This window comes from Salmo salar, chromosome 19 (genome assembly GCF_965601325.2).
Source record: "Salmo salar chromosome 19, fSalSal1, whole genome shotgun sequence".
Classification (NCBI taxonomy): Eukaryota; Metazoa; Chordata; class Actinopteri; order Salmoniformes; family Salmonidae; genus Salmo; species Salmo salar.
In genome coordinates this window covers 38880630-38902594 of record NC_138309.1, presented here as the reverse complement: position 1 = coordinate 38902594, position 21965 = coordinate 38880630, and the positions used below count along the sequence as shown (strand labels likewise).

Sequence of the window (21965 nt, the reverse complement as noted above, 5' to 3'; positions counted from 1 at the left end):
GATCGTGTATCTTATTTTCCCAACGTTGTGGGAACGTGGAACATTAAATCATTAGTAACTTACATCTTCTGGAGGGAACTTCTCTTTGTTATTGTGGAGGAGTTCAGTTCATCTCTGGTTTCTGCTGCTGGTCTGGAAAAATACTGGGACTCTGTACTCTGACTCTTGAGAGAGGGAGGGAGACGGAGGGAGGGAGAGAGAATTAGTGGGAGAGGGAGAGAGAAGACAAACAGGGAATCAGTGTCAACAGAAAATATTATGTGTGGCTTCCTATGGAAGGCCTGGCTCTGTAACAAACTGCTGTCATCGTCACAGACACCGTGTAAAGAGCATTTTACAGCTTTCCCTCGCTTTCTCTCTCTCTCTCTCTCGCCCATCTTCACAGACACCATGTAAAATGCATTTTACAGTCATTCGAGTTCAGGAGATAAAGATTGGAGCTTGTTGGAGGAGAGGACTGCTTTTAAAAAATATACTGAAACCAAGGAGGTCGGAAGCACAACTTATAATAGTTTGATTACAAGTATCTAACCACATAGTATCAGGAGCCAACTTCTGTGTATTGGTGAGTCTACATGTTACATCCTTCATTAAATGCTTAGTGCTTCACTGTGGTAAATCTGATTGCTATTCTCTAACAGTGACATAGCACATTAAATATGAGTGTTATAAACCCTCTGTGACATAGCACATTAAATATGGGTGTTATTACCCCTCTAACAGTGACATAGCACATTAAATGTGTGTTATTAACCCCCTGTGACATAGCACATTAAATATGGGTGTTATTAACCCTCTGTGACATAGCACATTAAATATGGGTGTTATTAACCCTCTGTGACATAGCACATTAAATATGGGTGTTATTAACCCTCTGTGATATAGCACATTAAATATGGGTGTTATTAACCCTCTGTGACATAGCACATTAAATATGAGTGTTATTAACCCTCTGTGACATAGCACATTAAATATGTGTTATTAACCCTCTGTGACATAGCACATTAAATATGGGTGTTATTAACCCTCTGTGACATAGCACATTAAATAAGTGTTATTAACCCTCTGACATAGCACATTAAATAAGTGTTATTACCCCTCTAAAAGTGATATAGCACATTAAATATGGGTGTTATTATCCCTCTGTGACATAGCACATTAAATATATGTGTTATTAACCCTCTGACATAGCACATTAAATGTGTTATTAACCCTCTGTGACATAGCACATTAAATATGTGTTATTAACCCTCTGACATAGCACATTAAATATGTGTTATTAACCCTCTGACATATTTAATGTGCTATGTGTTATTACCCCTCTAAAAGTGACATAGCACATTAAATATGGGAGTTATTAACCCTCTGTGACATAGCACATTAAACATGTGTTATTAACCCTCTAACAGTGACATAGCACATTAAACATGTATTAACCCTCTAACAGTGACATAGCACATTAAATATATGTCACTCGAACAGTGACATAGCACATTAAATATATGTTATTACCCCTCAGGAGACACTTGGTAACATCCCAGCTGGCAACTATGTTTAATCCCTCACTTTACTACACTTCTCCAGCAGACAGAACGGGACTTCAACGATCAAAGCCTTGTGATTATAATCACCAGGCCAACAAGGAGAGAGAGTGTGTGTGTGTGCACGCTCCATCTTATGTTTTCCTCCTCACTGGGGCACACCATAGCAAAAAAAATGCTTTACGGAAAATTAACATTTCAAATTTTTCCCTCCCTGTTTCAGTCAGTTTTCTTCTGTTTAGTGTCTGGTGTGGTCTGCAGTACTGAGGGCAGAGAGAGAGAGAGACATGGATGGAAAGGCAGGAACTCAGGAAGTAATGAACATTCCAGCCCACACAGAACTTTGAAGTTCAATCTAGCTGCTGGCAGAACGGAGAGAGAGAACGGAGAGAGAGAACAGAGAGAGAGAGGTAAAGAGGTAAAAGATGGTTGAATCTCACTTATGAAGACCAATCAGAGCCCACCTTCCATGGCTGAGCAGGAACAGAACAGGGGCTTATGATGAGGGGAGGAGGGAAGGTGAGGAGAGAGGAGGAAAGGTAGGGGGAGAGGAGGGGAAGGTGAGGAGAGAGGAGGGAAGGTGAGGAGGGAAGGTGAGGAGAGAGGAGGGAGGAGAGAGGGGGAGGAGGGGGGAGGGAAGTTGAGGAGAGAGGAGGGAGGGAAGGTGAGGAGAGAGGGAAGAGGAGGGAGGAGAGAGGGTGAGGAGAGAGGAGGAGGGAGGGTGGAGAGAGGAGGGAGGAGAGAGGGTGAGGAGGGTGGAGAGAGGAGGAGGGAGGCTAGATAAAAACGAGAATGGAAACTAGAATAGACTCAGGGTTATCAGGAATGGAGACTAGAATAGACTCAGGGTTATCAGGAATGGAGACTAGAATAGACTCAGGGTTATCAGGAATGGAGACTAGAATAGACACAGGGTTATCAGGAATGGAAACTAGAATAGACTCAGGGTTATCAGTAATGGAAACTAGAATAGACTCAGGGTTATCAGTAATGGAAACTAGAATAGACTCAGGGTTATCAGTAATGGAAACTAGAATAGACTCAGGGTTATCAGTAATGGAAACTAGAATAGACTCAGGGTTATCAGTAATGGAAACTAGAATAGACTCAGGGTTATCAGTAATGGAAACTAGAATAGACTCAGGGTTATCAGTAATGGAAACTAGAATAGACTCAGGGTTATCAGTAATGGAAACTAGAATAGACTCAGGGTTAGGGATATCACTCTGAATGACCAACCCATGACTAACTCACTGCTGGTGTTTAGTATTATAAAGTCCTGAGAAAAGAGACCATCCCTAAAAGAGAGGGGAGTTTCAGGCTGAAGATTGCTCACTTTTGGTTCCCATGGAAGCATGCCTGGCCTGGTCAAAATAATAACAATAATTTAAACTCAAGGAACCCAGGAGAAATACTGCTGAGCTGTTATGATGTAACATAGAATCTCATTATTACTGAAGGATTAGGACATCATCATATACGATGTACCAATGACAGCACACAAGAGAGACGAGGCAGTAGTGGAGGACAAAGGATGGAGGTGGTCCAAGTCTGGAGTGGCTCTTGTTGTTTGGAGGAAGGGAGAAAGAGAGAAAGAGAGAGAAGGGAGTCTGTCAGAGGGATAGGGAGAAAGAGAGAGGGAGAAGGGAGTCTGTCAGAGGGACAGGGAGAAAGAGGGAGAGAAAGAAAACAAGAGAGAGAGACAGCACGCGCACACACATACACAGACGGTCGCTCTCTGTAGCCCTCAAACCCTCTCATGCCCTCACAGGAAGTTAGTTCTTCACAGAGTGGTGTTTCTGTTAGAGAGAGAGTCATGACAGGAAGTTAGTTCTTCACAGAATGGTCTTTGCATTAGAGTCATGACAGGAAGTTAGTTCTTCACGGAGTAGTCTTTGCATTAGAGAGAGTCATGACAGGAAGTTAGTTCTTCACAGAGTTGTCTTTGTATTAGAGAGTTTCATATCAGGGCTAAAGATCTGTCTGCTTTCCATATGAAAGTCCTTTAAAATGGCACCCTATTCCCTTTATAGTGCACTACAGGACCTGGTCAAAATGTGTGCACTATATAGGGAATAGGGTTCCATTTGGGATGCACCGTTGTCTCACTGCTTCCCCACTACTCTAAACCATGTCTGCGTGGGTTTTAGGGGATATCCACATATGCTGAATCCCTGACACACACACAGAGAGAGACAAGAAAACAACAATTGTTTGAGGAAGATGTGGGAGAGGTCATTTGCATTGCAATGCCTTGATGTGTATTTCTACACTGTTTAATATGTATAAACACTTTTTGAAAATCAACTTGAAAGAAAAAGAAAAAAGGACCCATTGGGTTATTCCCTGGGAACCTCTGGTTCTACCACTGTCTCAACACCATCAAAACAATGTGTGTGAGAGAGAATTGCCCTCTAGGTTACAGAGAGCTGGTAGTCCCATCCACCAAACTACCAGGTGTGAAACAGGGAAGGGACTCAGGGGGTATGCTAATTTGGTATAGAGCAGACATAACTCACTCTATTAAATTAATCAAAACAGGAACATTTTACATCTGGCTAGAAATTCAAAAGGAAATGATCTTAAAAGAGAAAAATGTCCTCATGTGTGCTACCTATATCCCCCACTAGAATCCCCATACTTTAATGAAGACAGCTTCTCCATCCTGGAGGGGGAAATCAATCATTTCTAGGCCCAGGGACATGTACTGGTCTGTGGCGACCTAAATACCAAAACTGGACAAGAACCTGACACCCTCAGCACACAGGGGGACAAACACCTACCTGGAGGTGACAGCATTCCCTCCCCCATACGCCCCCCCCCTAGGCACAACTACGACAACATAACCAACAAAAACGTGTCTCAACTTCTGCAGCTCTGTTGCACGCTGGGTATGTACGTAGTCAATGGTAGGCTTGGAGGGGACTCCTACGGTAGGTACACCTATAGCTCATCTCTTGGCAGTAGTACTGTAGACTACTTCATCACTGACCTCAACCCAGAGTCTCAGAGCGTTCAGTCAGCCCACTGACACCCCTATCAGACCACAGCAAAATCACAGTCTACTTGAACAGAGCAATACTCAATCACGAGGCATCATTAACAGCAGACTCGTACATTTCCTCAGTGAAAACAATGTACTGAGAAAATGTCAAATTGGCTTTTTACCAAATTATTGTACGACAGACCACGTATTCACCCTGCACACCCTAATTGACAAACAAACAAACCAAAACAAAGGCAAAGTCTTCTCATGCTTTGTTGACTCAATTTGGCACAAGGGTCTGCTATACAAATTGATGAAAGTTGTGTTGGGGGGAAAAAACATACATTTTTAAAATCTATATACACAAACAACAAGTGGGGTGAGACAGGGATGCAGCTTAACCCCCATCCTCTTCAACTGTATATCAACAAAATTGGCGATTTTCCAGTACGTGTGTTATGTATTTTAAGAGCAGTAAAGCAGAATTAATATAGGCTTGACCATTATGTGTGAGCCTAGGTCATTAGGCTAAGGAAAGCCATTACCTGGTCCCGTGAGGGTCATTAGACTTGCACTCTGATGCTATTAAATCAACCCTATAGACATCCACGTGCATTAGGAGTGCACGTGTCTTTTTATTTTTGTATCATTGCTATGGTTATGCCACCAATAGAATATATGACCTCATGTCTGTGCCAATAAGAAAATGGAAACTGAAATGAGTGAAAGGCAAAAAAGATAATGGTGGCTAATACCAAAGGGGATGAATCATTAACATAAAGAGGAGTTACTATGTGTGTGACGTAAGGATGAAAACTGTATAAAAAGGTGTGTGCCGAGGCTGGGAAGACAGTTGAGCCATGGACCAGCTCAGCTTGTTACTTTGTAATAAAGTCTATTTGAATTCACAAGTTATATTACTGGACTAATATTTCTACGACACAAATTGGCACTAGAACATTCTGCAGCACCTGGCCTCACCCTACTAGAACCTGAAATCAAATGTCTACTGTTGGTTGATGATCTGGTGCTTCTGTCCCAAACCAAGGATGGTCTACAGCAGCACCTAGTTCTTCTACACAGATTCTGTCAGACCTGGGCCCTGACAGTAAATCTCAGTAAGACAAAAATAATGGTGTTCCAAAATAGGTCCAGTTGCCAGGACCACGAATAAAAATTATCTATCTATCTAGACACCGTTGCCCTAGAGCACACAAAAAAATTATACATACCTCAGCCTAAACATCAGCGCCACAGGTAACTTCCACAAAACTGTGAACGATCTGAGAGACAAGTCAAGAAGGGCCTTCTGTGCCATCAAAAGGAACATAAAATTTGACATACCAATTAGGATCTGGCAAAAAATACTTGAATCACTTATAAACTCAGCAAAAAAAGAAATGTCCTCTCACTGTTAACTGAGTTTATTTTCAGAAAACTTAACATGTGTAAATATTTGTATGAACATAAGATTCAACAACAGACATAAACTGAACAAGTTCCACAGACATGTGACTAACAGAAATTGAATAATGTGTCCCTAAACAAAGGGGGGGGGGGGGGGGGGGGGGTCAAAATCAAAAGTAACAGTCAGTATTTTGTGTGGCCACCAGCTGCATTAAGTACTGCAGTGCATCTCCTCCTCATGGACTGCACCAGATTTGCCAGTTCTTGCTGTGAGATGTTACCCCACTCTTCCACCTGCAAGTTCCCGGATATTTCTGGGGGGAATGGCCCCAGCCCTCACCCTCAAATCCAACAGGTCCCAGACGTGCTCAGTGGGATTGAGATCTGGGCTCTTTGCTGGCCATGGCAGAACACGGACATTCCCGTCTTGCAGGAAATCATGCACAGAATGAGCAGTATGGCTGTTGGCATTGTCATGCTGGAGGGTCATGTCAGGATGAGCCTGCAGGAAGGGTACCACATGCGGGAAGAGGATGTCTTCCCTGTAACGCACAGCGTTGAGATTGCCTGCAACGACAACAAGCTCAGTCTGATGATGCTGTGACACACCGCCCCAGACCATGACGGACTCTCCACCTCCAAATCGATACCGCTCCAGAGTACAGGCCTCGGTGTAACGCTCATTCCTTCGACGATAAACGCGAATCCGACAATCACCCCTGGTGAGACAAAACCGCGACTCGTCAGTGAAGAGCACTTTTTGCCAGGCTTGTCTGGTCCAGCGACGGTGGGTTTGTGCCCATAGGCGACGTTGTTGCCGGTGATGTCTGGTGAGGACCTGCCTTAAAACAGGCCTACAAGCCCTCAGTCCAGCCTCTCTGAGCCTATTGCGGACAGTCTGTGCACTGATGGAGGGATTGTGCTTTCCTGGTGTAACTCGGGCAGTTGTTGTTGCCATCCTGTACCTGTCCCACAGGTGTGATGTTCGGATGATCCTGTGCAGGTGTTGTTACATGTCTGCCACTGCGAGGATGATCAGCTGTCTGTCCTGTCTCCCTGTAGCGCTGTCTTAGGCGTCTCACAGTACGGACATTGCAATTTATTGCCCTGGCCACATCTGTAGTCCTCATGCCTCCTTGCAGCATGCCTAAGGCACGTTCACCAGATGAGCAAGGACCCTAAGCATCTTTCTTTTTGTGTTTTTCAGAGTCAGCAGAAAGGCCTCTTTAGTGTCCTAAGTTTTCATAACCGTGACCTTAATTGCCTACCGTCTGTAAGCTGTTAGTGTCTTAACAACCGTTCCACAGGTACATGTTCATTAATTGTTTATGGTTCATTGAACAAGCATGGGAAACAGTGTTTAAACCCTTTACAATGAAGATCTGTGAAGTTATTTGGACTTTTACGTTTTTTTCTCTTTGAAAGACAGGGTCCTGAAAAAGGGACGTTTTTTTTGTTGTTGCTGAGTTTAGAACCCATTGCCCTTTATGGTTGTGAGGTCTGGGGTCTGCTCACCAACCAAGAATTCACAAAATGTGACAAACAGCAAATTGAGACTCTGCATGCAGAATTCTTCAAAAACATTCAGTGTAAAACACCAAATAATGCATGTAGAACAGAATTAGGCCAATACCCGCTAATTATCAAAATCCAGAAAATAGCTCTTAAATTCTACGACCACCTAAAAGGAAGCGATTCCAAAACCTTCCATAACAAAGCCATCACCTGCAGAGAAATTAACCTGGAGAAGAGTCCCCTAAGCAAGCTGGTCCTGGGGCTCTGTTCACAAACACACCCCACAGAGCCCCAGGACAGCAGCACAATTAGACCCAACTAAATCATGAGAAAACAAAAAGATAATTACTTGACACATCGGAACGAATTGACAAAAAACAGAGCAAACTAGAATGCTATTTGGCCCTAAACAGAGAGTACACAGTGGCAGAATACCTGACCACTGTGACTCACCCAACATTAAGAAAAGCTTTGACTATGAACAGACTCAGTGAGCGTAGCCTTGCTATTGAGAAAGGCCGCCATAGGCAGACCTGGCTCTCAAAAGAAGACAGGCTATGTGCAACACTGCCCACAAAATGAGGTGGTAACTAAGCTGCACTTCCTAACCTCCTGCCAAATGTATGACCATATTAGAGACACATATTTCCCTCAGATGACACAGACCCACAAAGAATTTAAAAACCAACCCAATTTTGATAAACTCTCATATCTACTGGGTGAAATAGCACAGTGTGTCATCACAGCAGCAAGATGTGTGACCTGTTGCCACAAGAAAAGGGCAACCAGTGAAGAACAAACACCATTGTAAATACAACCCATATTTATGTTTATTTATTTTCCCTTTTGTACCCTCTTGATCTATTTGTGCATAATGACATTTTAAAATGACTTTATTCTTTTGGAACTTTTGTGAGTGTAATGTTTAATGTACATTTTTATTGTTTATTTCACTGTTTCATATGTTTCCCATGCCAATAAAGCCTGTTGAGTTGACATTTAATTGAAAGAGAGAGAGAGGGTGGGTGGTGAGAGAAGAGAGAGAAACAGGGTGCACCAGAGAGAGAGAGAGAGAGAGAGAGAGAGAAACAGGGTGCACCAGAGAGAGAGAGAGAGAGAGAAACAGGATGCGCCAGAGAGAGAGAGAAACAGGGTGCACCAGAGAGAGAGAGAGAGAGAGAGAGAGAGAGAAGCAGGGTGCACCAGAGAAACAGTGTGCGCCAGAGAGAGAGAGAGAGAGAGAGAGAAACAGGATGCGCCAGAGAGAGAGAGAGAAACAGGGTGCGCCAGAGAGAGAGAGAGAGAAACAGGGTGCACCAGAGAGAGAGAGAAACAGGGTGCACCAGAGAGAGAAACAGGGTGCACCAGAGAGAGAGAAACAGGGTTCACCAGAGAGAGAGAAACAGGGTGCACCAGAGAGAGAGAGAGAAGCAGGGTGCACCAGAGAAACAGTGTGCGCCAGAGAGAGAGAGAGAAACAGGGTGCACCAGAGAGAGAAGCAGGGTGCACCAGAGAGAGAGAGAGAGAAACAGGGTGCGCGAGAGAGAGAGAGAGAGAGAGAGAGAGAGAGAGAGAGAGAGAGAGAGACAGGGTGAACCAGAGAGAGAAACAGGGTGAACCAGAGAGAGAGAGAGAGAATGTTGGTAAATGTAATAATTATCGCACTCTTTGTGGCTGGGGCAGTAAGTAGCGAGTGGGAACTGCAGAGCTCTAATCTGGTGAGGAATGATGCAAACTCCCTATAGCCACTAAGCAGTGGTGGATAAAGTACCCAATACTAGTAAAAGTATTAAGTAAAGGGAAAAGTAGTGTGGAGATTATAAAAATAAATCTATAGAAAATTGCTCATGTAAATGTGAAAGTCACCCAGTAAAATACTACCTGAGTAAATGTCTAAAAGTATTTGGTTTTAAATAAACTTTAGAATCAATAATTTCACATTCCTTATATTAAGCAAGCCAAATCTTATTTTTATATGTATTTTTACAGATTATCAGGGGAACACTCAGACATCATTAACAGATAGCCAGGAGGACACTCCAACATCATTTACAGATAGCCAGGGGAACACTCCAACATCATTTACAGATAGCCAGGGGAACATTCCAACACTCAGACATCATTTACAAAGGAAGCATGCGTGTTTAGTGAGTCCTCCAGATCAGTAGAGATGACCAGGGATGTTCTCTGTTTAGTGAGTCCTCCAGATCAGTAGAGATGACCAGGGACGTTCTCTGTTTAGTGAGTCCTCCAGATCAGTAGAGATGACCAGGGATGTTCTCTGTTTAGTGAGTCCTCCAGATCAGTAGAGATGACCAGGGATGTTCTCTGTTTAGTGAGTCCTCCAGATCAGTAGAGATGACCAGGGGTGTTCTCTGTTTAGTGAGTCCTCCAGATCAGTAGAGATGACCAGGGATGTTCTCTGTTTAGTGAGTCCTTCAGATCAGTAAAGATGACCAGGGATGTTTAGTGAGTCCGCCAGATCAGTAGGGATGACCAGGGATGTTCTCTGTTTAGTGAGTCCGCCAGATCAGAGGCAGTAGGGATGACCAGGGATGTTCTCTGTTTAGTGAGTCCTCCAGATCAGAGGCAGTAGGGATGACCAGGGATGTTCTCTGTTTAGTGAGTCCTCCAGATCAGAGGCAGTAGGGATGACCAGGGATGTTCTCTTGATAAGTGTGTGAATTGGACCATTTTCCTGTCCTGCTAAGTATTCAAAATGTAACTTTTGAGTACTTTTGGGTGTCAGGGGAAAATGTCTGGAGTAAAACGTATTTTCATTAAGAATGAAGAGGATTAAAAGTAAAAAAAAGTTGTAAAAAATATAAATAGTAAAGTACAGATACCCCCAAAAAACATTAAGTACTTTACGCCACTGCTACTAAGTTAGGGAGGGGCCATAGAGAGAGATAGGGAGAAAAAGGAGGCGAGACAGAAGGAGAAAGAGAAAAGCAGAGAGAAACAAAGAGAGGATAGGATAGTAAATAACATCCACCCTGCAGATTTTAAACCCCAGAACCAGTCGGTCTGCTCGCCCCCCCAGACCATACACACAACCCAGCAACACAGAGCTCCCCATGAGACAACACGTACACTAGCATTACCCCATCTACCCTTGAAAGTCAACAACATATTCCCAACGGAAAAGCTCAAACACGTCAGGCTGTCAGGAAATGTACTGATAATGTACTGCAATATACTGATAATGTACAAACAATGTATTTATTATGGATCCCCATTCTTCCCCTGGGTTCCGACAAAAAAATATATATATAATAATTAAAATAATTAAGGCAGTTAAATCATTAAAAAAAAACATTACAATACATTCACAACACATTAAGTATGTGCCCTCAGGCCCCTACTCCACTACCACAAATCTACAACACAAAATCCATGTGTACGTGTATGTGTGTGTATTCATGTGGCTCTATGTTTGTGTCTCTTCACAGTCCCTGCTGTTCTATAAGGTGTATTTTTATCTGTTTTTTAAATCTGATTCTACTGCTGATGTGGAATATGTAGTCATATTCAATGTAGCCATGGCTCTGGGGACTGTGAAGTGATCTCTGGTGGCATGTCTTGTGGGGTATGCATGGGTGTCTGAGCTGTGTGCTAGTAGTTTAAACAGACAGCTCGGTTCATTCAACATGTCATTACCTCTCACACATACCAGTAGTGATGAAGTCAATCTCTTCTCTACTTTCAGCCAGGAGAGATTGTCATGCATATTATTAATATTAGCTCTCTGTGTACATTTAAAGGCCAGCCGTGCTGCCCTGTTCTGAGCCAATTGTAATTTTCCGAGGTCCTTCTTTATGGCACCTGATCCCACTACTGAACAGTTTGGAGCGAGCAGTCGCACTACGCTTCGCTCCACAGGTAATATTACACTTCACTACATTACAACGGCTTGATTTGTTTGATCTGAGCAATTCTTCTTAGCTAGCTACATAGCCGTCTTTGTATCAAAGATAATTGTGTAGTTTAGAGTAATTAGAGTAAATATTGAGGCTAGCTATCTTCGTCATCCTAACGTAGTCAACACTGCTAGCTGCTAGCTAGCTAGTCATCACTGCTAGCTAGCCAACTTCTACCGACTAGCAGCACTGCAGAAACTATTACATTACAACGTAACGACTTGATTAGTGTGGTGTTAGTTAGCCAGCTACATAGTTGTCTTTGCTGTCTCTGTATCTAAGATAATTGTGTAGTTTGAGTAATTATCGAGGTGAGCTAGCCAGCCGCGACGCGGCGCCAGACTTAGTCAACACACCTAGTCATCATTAACCCACTGCTAGCTAGCCAACCGTTACCGACTAGCAGCGCTGTAGATACTAATACTTTACAACGGAATGATTTGACTAGTGCAGTGTTAGCTAGCTAGCTACTTAGTTGTCTTTGTCATAGCTTGATAATTGTGTAGTTTAGTAATTACCGAGGTTAGCTAGCCAGCCATCGAGGTCAGCTAGCCAGCTATTTCCGTCCCTCGCGACGCCATTTTTCCTAACCCAGCCAACTATTACCGACGAGCAGCATTGTAGAAACTAAATACATTACAAGGAACGTCTTGATTAGTGTTATGTTAGCTAGCTAGCTACAAAGTTGCTTTATCATGACAAGGGGTAGTACTGAAACTATCGAGGTTACCTAGCCAGCTACACGTTCAAAGTCAACAACGCAGCCACTGCTAGCTAGCCTACTCCACCAGCTAGCAGTACTGTATCATTTTCGTCATTTTAGTCAATAAGATTTTTGCAACGTAAGCTTAACTTTCTGAACATTCGAGACGTGTAGTCCACTTGTCATTCCAATCTCCTTTGCATTAGCGTAGCCTCTTCTGTAGCTTGTCTACTATGTGTCTGTCTATCCCTGTTCTCTCCCCTCTGCACAGGCCATACAAACGCTCCACACCGCGTGGCCGCTGCCACTCTAACCTGGTGGTCCCAGCGCGCACGACCCACGTGGAGTTCCAGGTCTCCGGCAGCCTCTGGAACTGCCGGTCTGCGGCCAACAAGGCTGAGTTCATCTCAGCCTATGCTACCCTCCAGTCCCTAGACTTCCTGGCGCTGACGGAAACATGGATTACCACAGAGAACACTGCTACTCCTACTGCTCTCTCCTCGTCTGCCTACGTGTTCTCGCATACCCCTAGAGCATCGAGCCAGCGGGGTGGTGGCACTGGAATCCTCATCTCTCCCAAGTGGACATTCTCTCTTTCTCCCCTGACCCATCTGTCTATCTCCTCATTTGAATTCCATGCTGTCACAGTTACCAGCCCTTTCAAGCTTAACATCCTTATCATTTATCGCCCTCCAGGTTCCCTTGGAGAGTTCATCAATGAGCTTGACAAGTTCCTTTCCTGAGGATGGCTCACCTCTCACAGTTCTGGGTGACTTTAACCTCCCCACGTCTACCTTTGACTCATTCCTCTCTGCCTCCTTCTTTCCACTCCTCTCCTCTTTTGACCTCACCCTCTCACCTTCCCCCCCTACTCACAAGGCAGGCAATACGCTTGACCTCATCTTTACTAGATGCTGTTCTTCCACTAATCTCATTGCAACTCCCCTCCAAGTCTCCGACCACTACCTTGTATCCTTTTCCCTCTCGCTCTCATCCAACACTTCTCACTCTGCCCCTACTCGGATGGTATTGCGCCGTCCCAACCTTCGCTCTCTCTCTCCCGCTACTCTCTCCTCTTCCATCCTATCATCTCTTCCCTCTGCTCAAACCTTCTCCAACCTATCTCCTGATTCTGCCTCCTCAACCCTCCTCTCCTCCCTCTCTGCATCCTTTGATTTCCTCTGTCCCCTATCCTCCAGGCCGGCTCGGTCCTCCCCTCCTGCTCCGTGGCTCGACGACTCACTGCGAGCTCACAGAACAGGGCTCCGGGCAGCCGAGCGGAAATGGAGGAAAACTCGCCTCCCTGCGGACCTGGCATCCTTTCACTCCCTCCTCTCTACATTTTCCTCTTCTGTCTCTGCTGCTAAAGCCACTTTCTACCACTCTAAACTCCAAGCATCTGCCTCTAACCCTAGGAAGCTCTTTGCTACCTTCTCCTCCCCTCTGAATCCTCCTCCCCCTTCCCCCCCCTCCTCCCTCTCTGCGGATGACTTCGTCAACCATTTTGAAAAGAAGGTTGACGACATCCGATCCTCGTTTGCTAAGTCAAACGACACCGCTGGTCCTGCTCACACTGCCCTACCCTGTGCTTTGACCTCTTTCTCCCCTCTCTCTCCAGATGAAATCTCGCGTCTTGTGACGGCCGGCCGCCCAACAACCTGCCCACTTGACCCTATTCCCTCCTCTCTTCTCCAGACCATTTCCGGAGACCTTCTCCCCTACATCACCTCGCTCATCAACTCATCCTTGACCGCTGGCTACGTCCCTTCCGTCTTCAAGAGAGCGAGAGTTGCACCCCTTCTGAAAAAACCTACACTCGATCCCTCCGATGTCAACAACTACAGACCAGTATCCCTTCTTTCCTTTCTCTCCAAATCTCTTGAACGTGCCGTCCTTGGCCAGCTCTCTTGCTATCTCTCTCAGAATGACCTTCTTGATCCTAATCAGTCAGGTTTCAAGACTGGGCATTCAACTGAGACTGCTCTTCTCTGTGTCACGGAGGCTCTCCGCACTGCTAAAGCTAACTTTCTCTCCTCTGCTCTCATCCTTCTAGACCTATCTGCTGCCTTTGATACTGTGAACCATCAGATCCTCCTCTCCACCCTCTCCGACCTGGGCATCTCCGGCGCGGCCCACGCTTCGATTGCGTCCTACCTGACAGGTCGCTCCTACCAGGTGGCGTGGCGAGAATCTGTCTCCGCACCACGTGCTCTCACCATTGGTGTCCCCCAGGGCTCTGTTCTAGGCCCTCTCCTATTCTCGCTATACACCAAGTCACTTGGCTCTGTCATATCCTCACATGGTCTCTCATATCATTGCTATGCAGATGACACACAATTAATCTTCTCCTTTCCCCCTTCTGACAACCAGGTGGCGAATCGCATCTCTGCATGTCTGGCAGACATATCAGTGTGGATGACGGATCACCACCTCAAGCTGAACCTCGGCAAGACGGAGCTGCTCTTCCTCCCGGGGAAGGACTGCCCGTTCCATGATCTCGCCATCACGGTTGACAACTCCCTTGTGTCCTCCTCCCAGAGTGCTAAGAGCCTCGGCGTGACCCTGGACAACACCCTGTCGTTCTCCACTAACATCAAGGCGGTGACCCGATCCTGTAGGTTCATGCTCTACAACATTCGCAGAGTACGACCCTGCCTCACACAGGAAGCGGCGCAGGTCCTAATCCAGGCACTTGTCATCTCCCGTCTGGATTACTGCAACTCGTTGTTGGCTGGGCTCCCTGCTTGTGCCATTAAACCCCTACAACTCATCCAGAACGCCGCAGCCCGTCTGGTGTTCAACCTTCCCAAGTTCTCTCACGTCACCCCGCTCCTCTGCTCCCTCCACTGGCTTCCAGTCGAAGCTCGCATCCGCTACAAGACCATGGTGCTTGCCTATGGAGCTGTGAGGGGAACGGCACCTCCGTACCTTCAGGCTCTGATCAGGCCCTACACCCAAACAAGGGCACTGCGTTCATCCACCTCTGGCCTGCTCGCCTCCCTACCTCTGAGGAAGCACACTTCCCGCTCAGCCCAGTCAAAACTGTTCGCTGCTCTGGCACCCCAATGGTGGAACAAGCTCCCTCACGACGCCAGGACAGCGGAGTCAATCACCACCTTCCGGAGACACCTGAAACCCCACCTCTTTAAGGAATACCTGGGATAGGATAAAGTAATCCTTCTAACCCCCCCTTAAAAGATTTAGATGCACTATTGTAAAGTGGTTGTTCCACTGGATATTATAAGGTGAATGCACCAATTTGTAAGTCGCTCTGGATAAGAGCGTCTGCTAAATGACTTAAATGTAAATGTAGTCCAGGTGGGATAAAACTAGGGCCTGTAGGACCTGCCTTGTTGATAGTGTTGTTAAGAAGGCAGAGCGGGGCTTTATTATGGACAGACTTCTCCCCATTTTAGCTACTGTTACATCAATATGTTTTGACCATGACAGTTTACAATCCAGGGTTACTCCAAGCAGTTTAGTCACCTCAACTTGCTCAATTTCCACATTATTTATTACAACATTTAGTTGAGGTTTAGGGTTTAGTGAATGATTTGTCCTAAACACAATTCTTTTAGTTTTTTAAATATTTAGGACTAACTTATTCCTTGCCACCCATTCTGAAACTAACTGCAGCTCTTTATTAAGTGTTGCAGTCATTTCAGTCACTGTAGTAGCTGACATGTACAGTGTTGAGTCATCCGAATACATAGGCTTTAATCAAAGCCAGTGGCATGTCGTTAGTAAAGATTGAAAAAAGTAAGGGGCCGAGACAGCTGCCCTGGGAATTCCTGATTATACCTGGATTGTATTGGAGAGGCTTCCATTAAAGAATAACCTCTGTGTTCTGTTGTACAGGTAACTATTTATCCATAATAAAGCCATAACACATACGTTGTTCCAGCAACAGACTATGATCGATAATGTCAAAATCTGCACTGAAGTCTAACAAGACAGCCCCCAAAATCTTTTATCATCAATTTATCTCAGCCAATCATCAGTCATTTGTCTAAGTGCTGTGATTTTTGAATGTCCTTACCTATAAGCGTGCTGAAAGTTTGTTGTCAATTTGTTTACTGAAAAATAGCATTGTATCTGGTCAAACACAATTTTTTCCAGAAGTTTAGTAAGGGTTGGCAAAAGGCTGATTGGTTGGCTATTTGAGCCAGTAAAGGGGGCTTTGCTATTCTTGGGTAGCGGAATGACTTTTGCTTTCCTCCAGGCCTGAAGATACACACTTTCTAGTAGGCTTAAATTGAAGATATGGCAAATAGAAGTGGAAATATCATCCGCTATTATCCTCAGTAATTTTCCCTCCAAGTTGTCAGACCATGGTGGCTTGTCAATGCTGATAGACATCAATAATTGTTTCCCTCTCTACACTCACTTTACGGAATTCAAAATTACTTGCCTTTCATAATTTGGTCAGATATACTTGAATGTGTAGTGTCAGTGTTTGCTAATCTTGCCAATGAAAAAAAATAATTAAAGTAGTTGGCAATATCAGTGGGTTGTGTGATGAATGAGCCATCTGATTCAATGAATGAAGGAGCTGAGTTTGACTTTTTCCCCCCCAAAAATGTAATTGAAGTTGTTTCAAAGCCTTTAGTATCATTCTTAATGTCATTTATCTTTGTTTCATAGTGTAGTTTCTTCTTCTTTTTATTCAGTTTAGTCTCATGATTTCTCAATTTGCAGTATGTTTGCCAATCGGTTGCGCAGCCAGACTTATTTGCCTATCCTTTTGCCTCATCCCAACCATATCATTTTTCAATTCCTCATCAATCCACATTAACCGTTTTTACAGTCATTGTCTTAATAGTGCATGCATATATATATATATATAATTGCTTTATAAGCAATTTCATAAATGTGTCAAGTGCAACATCTGTTTGCTCTTCAGCGGCCGTAGACACAGTTAGCCGCTGTGACGAACATGTAGGAAGATCAGGCTCCAGGGCGGAGAAACAGTTTGTTGTTTGTATCCGCTCTGGGCCTCTCGTTGGGAGTGTTGGCTGTTTTGCGTCAGGCCGCTGTCTTCGGCTTCCACGGCTCGTGAAATGCGACCATCATTAATTGCCATGCTCCTTCGACTCCGCTATCAGATGGGAGAGGAGAGGCAGGAGATGGCTCCCCTTGGTGAACAAACTCCGGGCAACAACAGTAAGTCGGATAACGATAAACGACAAGATGGAGATGCATCTACCACGTGAACGCCGTCCAGCCAACGTCGTAGAAAAGGTAAACATTCCACTTGACGTTTTCCCCAGTTTCTTATGTAGGCTGCCTACCTGCGTGATTTCCATGTCAATGGACAATAAAACTAAACACAGTGGCCAGTTTATTAGGTACAGTACCCCGTTCACGAAAATGGATCGCTCCTACAGACAGTGAGTCGTGTGGCCGTGGCTTGCGATATAAAGCAGCAGACAGAGGCATTCAGTTACTGTTCATTTGACAGTTAGAATGGACAAAACAAGTGACTTGCGCGACTCTGAGCGTGGTACGATCGTCGGTGCCATGTGCGCTGGTTCCAATATCTCAGAAACGGCCAGCCTCCTGGGCTTTTCCCGTACCGCAGTGTCTTGGGATTACCGGAATAGTGCAACAAACAAAAAACATCCAGTCAGCGGAAGTTCTGTGGGGGAAAACAGCTCGTTGATGAGAGCGGTCGAAAGAGAATGGGAAGAATCATGCTTATAGGCGGAACACAAACAGACAAATAACGACACATTACAACAGTGGCATGCAGAACGGCATCTCTGAGCGCACAACTCATCGGTCTTTATCACGGACGGACTATTACAGTCAACGACCACACTGGTTTCCACTCCTGCTAAAAACAAGAAGCAGCAGCTCCAGTGGGCGCCCGATCACCAACACTGAACAATGAGGAGTGGAAAAACATTGCCTGGTCTGACGAATCCTGGTTCCTTTTGCGTCATGCTGATGGTAGAGTCAGGATTTGGCGTAAACAGCATGAGGCCATGGCCCCATCCTGCCTGGTGTCAACGGTACAGCCTGGTGGCTGTGGTGTAATGGTGTGAGGAATGTTTTCCTGCTATAGAGAACAGACACTACATTAACCTTGTCACATATCCGGATTCAGACCAGCTCTTCTTTCAACTGCTCAAACACATCACATCAAGTAGAGGGGCACCAAAGTGTTTTACGGTACTGGATTTGGTAGTTGGTACTACCAATCGGTACTAGTTCATCTATTTTTCTCTCTGCAGTTTTTCTACTGGTGTCCCCCAGGGCTCGGTACTAGGTTATTTATTTTTTCTATGAGTCATTGAAGCCCAGAGCACATTCTCTGTATGAATGTTAACAGCCATCTGCTATACAAGTCTTCTCTATCTCTACCACACTGAACTGCAATCAACCATCAAGTAATTCATCCTTCATTCATCTGATCATGTCCCCTTGTGAGACGGTTTGTTTGGTTTGGCGTTTCCTTGGTGTCATGGTATTTTCCTCTATGATGATAGACACACCAGACTAAATCACATTATGTTGTCCAGGCCATTTTGTTTTTGATACGCTTCTGATCATCATTAAAAGTATTAAAATCTCAATAAAAGGAAATGTCTTATTTCCATTGGAACATCTTTAGAGCTGGATTATATGATGTTATTCTAATAATCAGCACCAACAAGAAACGATGCAAAGACAACAACTCTGTTGACCAGTGTCAGTGTAGCATAGGATATTGCCTACCGCCCTGTGAGATGCTACTGAGACTATGGCTGAGTACTAAATGCCACCATTTGCCCTATATAGTGCCTTGTGGACCCTGGTCAGAAGTACTGCACAACATAGGGAATAGGGTGCCATTTGGGATGCAATCTACATCCTCCACAACCTCCTCCACTGTCTCCACTCGTCCACAACCTCCTCCACTGTCTCCACTCGTCCACAACCTCCTCCACTCGTCACCAACCTCCTCCACTCGTCCACAACCTCCTCCACTCGTCCACAACCTCCTCCACAACCTCGTCCACAACCTCCTCCACAACCTCCTCCACTCGTCCACAACCTCCTCCACTCGTCCACAACCTCCTCCACTCGTCCACAACCTCCTCCACTGTCTCCACTCGTCCACAACCTCCTCCACTGTCTCCACTCGCCTCAGACTCCAACACACCTCTGGATTCACTAAGAAACAGACAGGGCCTGTTTGTTTGTTTTACCTCACCCCATCTTCCAAGTTACAAAGACAACAAACATGCATAGACCAATACCTGTTTCTTCCCTCCCACATACTGTAGCTAGGTCACAAGGAGTAACTCACAGTAAACCAACCAACACAGTTCAGGCTTGGCAGGCAGGCAGATAGGGACTATGAAACAGTTTGGGTGGGGGTTGGTAGGCAGGCAGGCAGATAGGGACTATGAAACAGTTTGGGTGGGGGTTGGTAGGCAGGCAGATAGGGACTATGAAAGTTTGGGTGGGGCTTGGCAGGCAGGCAGATAGGGACTATGAAACAGTTTGGGTGGGGCTTGGCAGGCAGGCAGATAGGGACTATGAAACGGTTTGGGTGGGGGTTGGTAGGCAGGCAGGTAGGGACTATAAAATAGTTTGTGTGGGGGTTGGCAGGCAGGCAGATAGGGACTATGAAACAGTTTGGGTGGGGGTTGGTAGGCAGGCAGATAGGGACTATGAAACAGTTTGGGTGGGGGTTGGTAGGCAGGCAGATAGGGACTATGAAACAGTTTGGGTGGGGCTTGGCAGGCAGGCAGATAGGGACTATGAAACAGTTTGGGTGGGGGTTGGTAGGCAGGCAGGCAGATGGGGACTATGAAAAGTTTTGGGTGGGGGTTGGCAGGCAGGCAGATAGGGACTATGAAACAGTTTGGGTGGGGGTTGGTAGGCAGGCAGGTAGGGACTATAAAACAGTTTGTGTGGGGGTTGGCAGGCAGGCAGGTAGGTAGGGACTACGAAACCCTCCCACATACTTTACTGGTAGAAACTTCTAGGTTTCTACCAGTAATGCTGGTAAACCTTATTTACACCAGCGTGTCACATGTACACCTAGAGGCTAAACAACTCTAGAACACCTTTACTCCACACAAAGAGAAGCATACAAAGCTCTCGCTCGCCTTCCATTTGGCAAATTTGACCATAACTCTATCCTTCTGATTCCTGTTTACAAGCAAAAACTCAAAACAGGAAGTACCAGTGACCCGCTCAATACAGAAGTGTTCCGATGAAGAGGATGCTAAGCTACAGGACTGTTTCGTTAGCACAGACGGGAATGTTTCCGGATTCATACGATGGCATTGAGGAGTTTGCCAAATAAATCAACGCTTTCAAGGAGCGGGACACTAATCCAAGCGCTTACAAGAAATCCTGCTACGCCCTCCGACAAACCATCAAACAGGCAAAGCATCAATACAGGACCAAGATCGAATCCTACTACACCGGCTCTGACGCTCGTCGGATGTGGCAGGACTTGCAAACGATCAAGGATTAAAAAGGGAAACCCAGCCGCGAGCTGTCCATGTGATTAAGACCTTTAAACAAGTTTACATTCACAAGGCCACAAGACCAGACAGATAACCAGGACGCGTACTTGGAGCATGCGCTGACTAGCAGGCAAGTGTCTTCACTGGCATTTTCAACCTCTCCCTGACCCAGTCTAATACCTACATGTTTCAAGCAGATCACCATAGTCCATGTGCCCAAGAAAGCCAAGGTAACCTGTCTAAATCACTATTGCCCCGTAGCACTCACATATGTAGCCATGAATTGCTTTGAAAGGCTAGTCATGGCTCACATCAACTCCATCATCCCAGACACCCTGGACCCACTCGGATTTGCATACCGCCCCAACAGATCCACAGATTACGCAATCTCTATTGCACTCAACACTGCCCTTTCATACATGAAGGGAACATGTTGGCTTTGCTGTATGATTGATGAGAAACTCCATATTGCAAATGTACGGTCTCTCACTAGACGTCCGCGAATTTGCGGCGGGCCGTGCACCGGATCTTCCGGGAAGTCATCGAACGAAGTCTCTCGGACATTCGGTTTCCGTTTGATTAAATTTTAAAATTTGGGTAATTTCTCCGCTGTCCCGGAAAATACCACCAGAGGGCGAATGTAATCATATTGCAAATGTACAAAACACCACCAATCACGACGTGGCCTTTTCTCCTAAACGGAAAAGACTTCGAAGACGAAACTTGGTGAGCATAGGTTTGGCATAATGGGCAGTTGGCCCCGAACAAGATGGAGTTGAGGCCTCAATGCTTTTTGATTTAAGGCCATTTTTCTGGGATTAAAGGTCAAAAACTAAAATAGAGTGCTAGTTTGACCGCTTCACGTCAAAGTACATGAACCTACGGTGTCAGGAAAAAAAGAACCAGACATTTATCTATCGTAATTTAAGAGAAATCGTAAAATGTACAATTGGTGATGTTCAAAGAAATGTGTTTCTTTTCCAAAAAAGTTAGAGCCAGTTGCAGCGTGTTCAGATGAATCCGTTAAGGCGCGTTTCGGAGCTCTGTGAGATTTCTGTGATTTTCTGAAATAACACTCACTCATTCAACCCTCTGTAAATAAGTCAGTTCTTCTTGGGGCTAGGGGGCAGTATTGAGAATTTTGAAAAAAATATGTGCCCATTTTTAACTGCCTCCTACACCAACTCAGAAGCTAGGATATGCATATAACAGATTTGGATAGAAAACACTCTGAATTTTCTAAAACTGTTTGAATGGTGTCTGTCAGTATAACAGAACTCATATGGCAGTCAAAACCCTGAGACAAATTCTAACAGGAAGTGGATATCTGATGTGTTGAATTACTTTTAAGCCTATGCCATTGAAACACACAGGGACTTATTAATCATTGAGCACTTCCTACGCCATCCACTAGATGTCACCAGT

General features: G+C 45.1%; 1 protein-coding gene across 3 annotated transcripts in view; it reads right to left on the bottom strand.

Annotated features, from left to right (window-relative positions):
• Positions 1 to 21965, bottom strand: part of slx4ip (SLX4 interacting protein) — a 127423-nt gene that overhangs the window by 4618 nt on the left and 100840 nt on the right. For all 3 annotated transcript variants that reach the window (XM_045702279.2, XM_045702278.2, XM_045702280.2), the window contains one exon: positions 64 to 164. In XM_045702279.2, coding sequence (XP_045558235.1) covers positions 64 to 164 — 101 coding nt within the window. The remainder of the gene's footprint in view (positions 1 to 63; positions 165 to 21965) is intronic.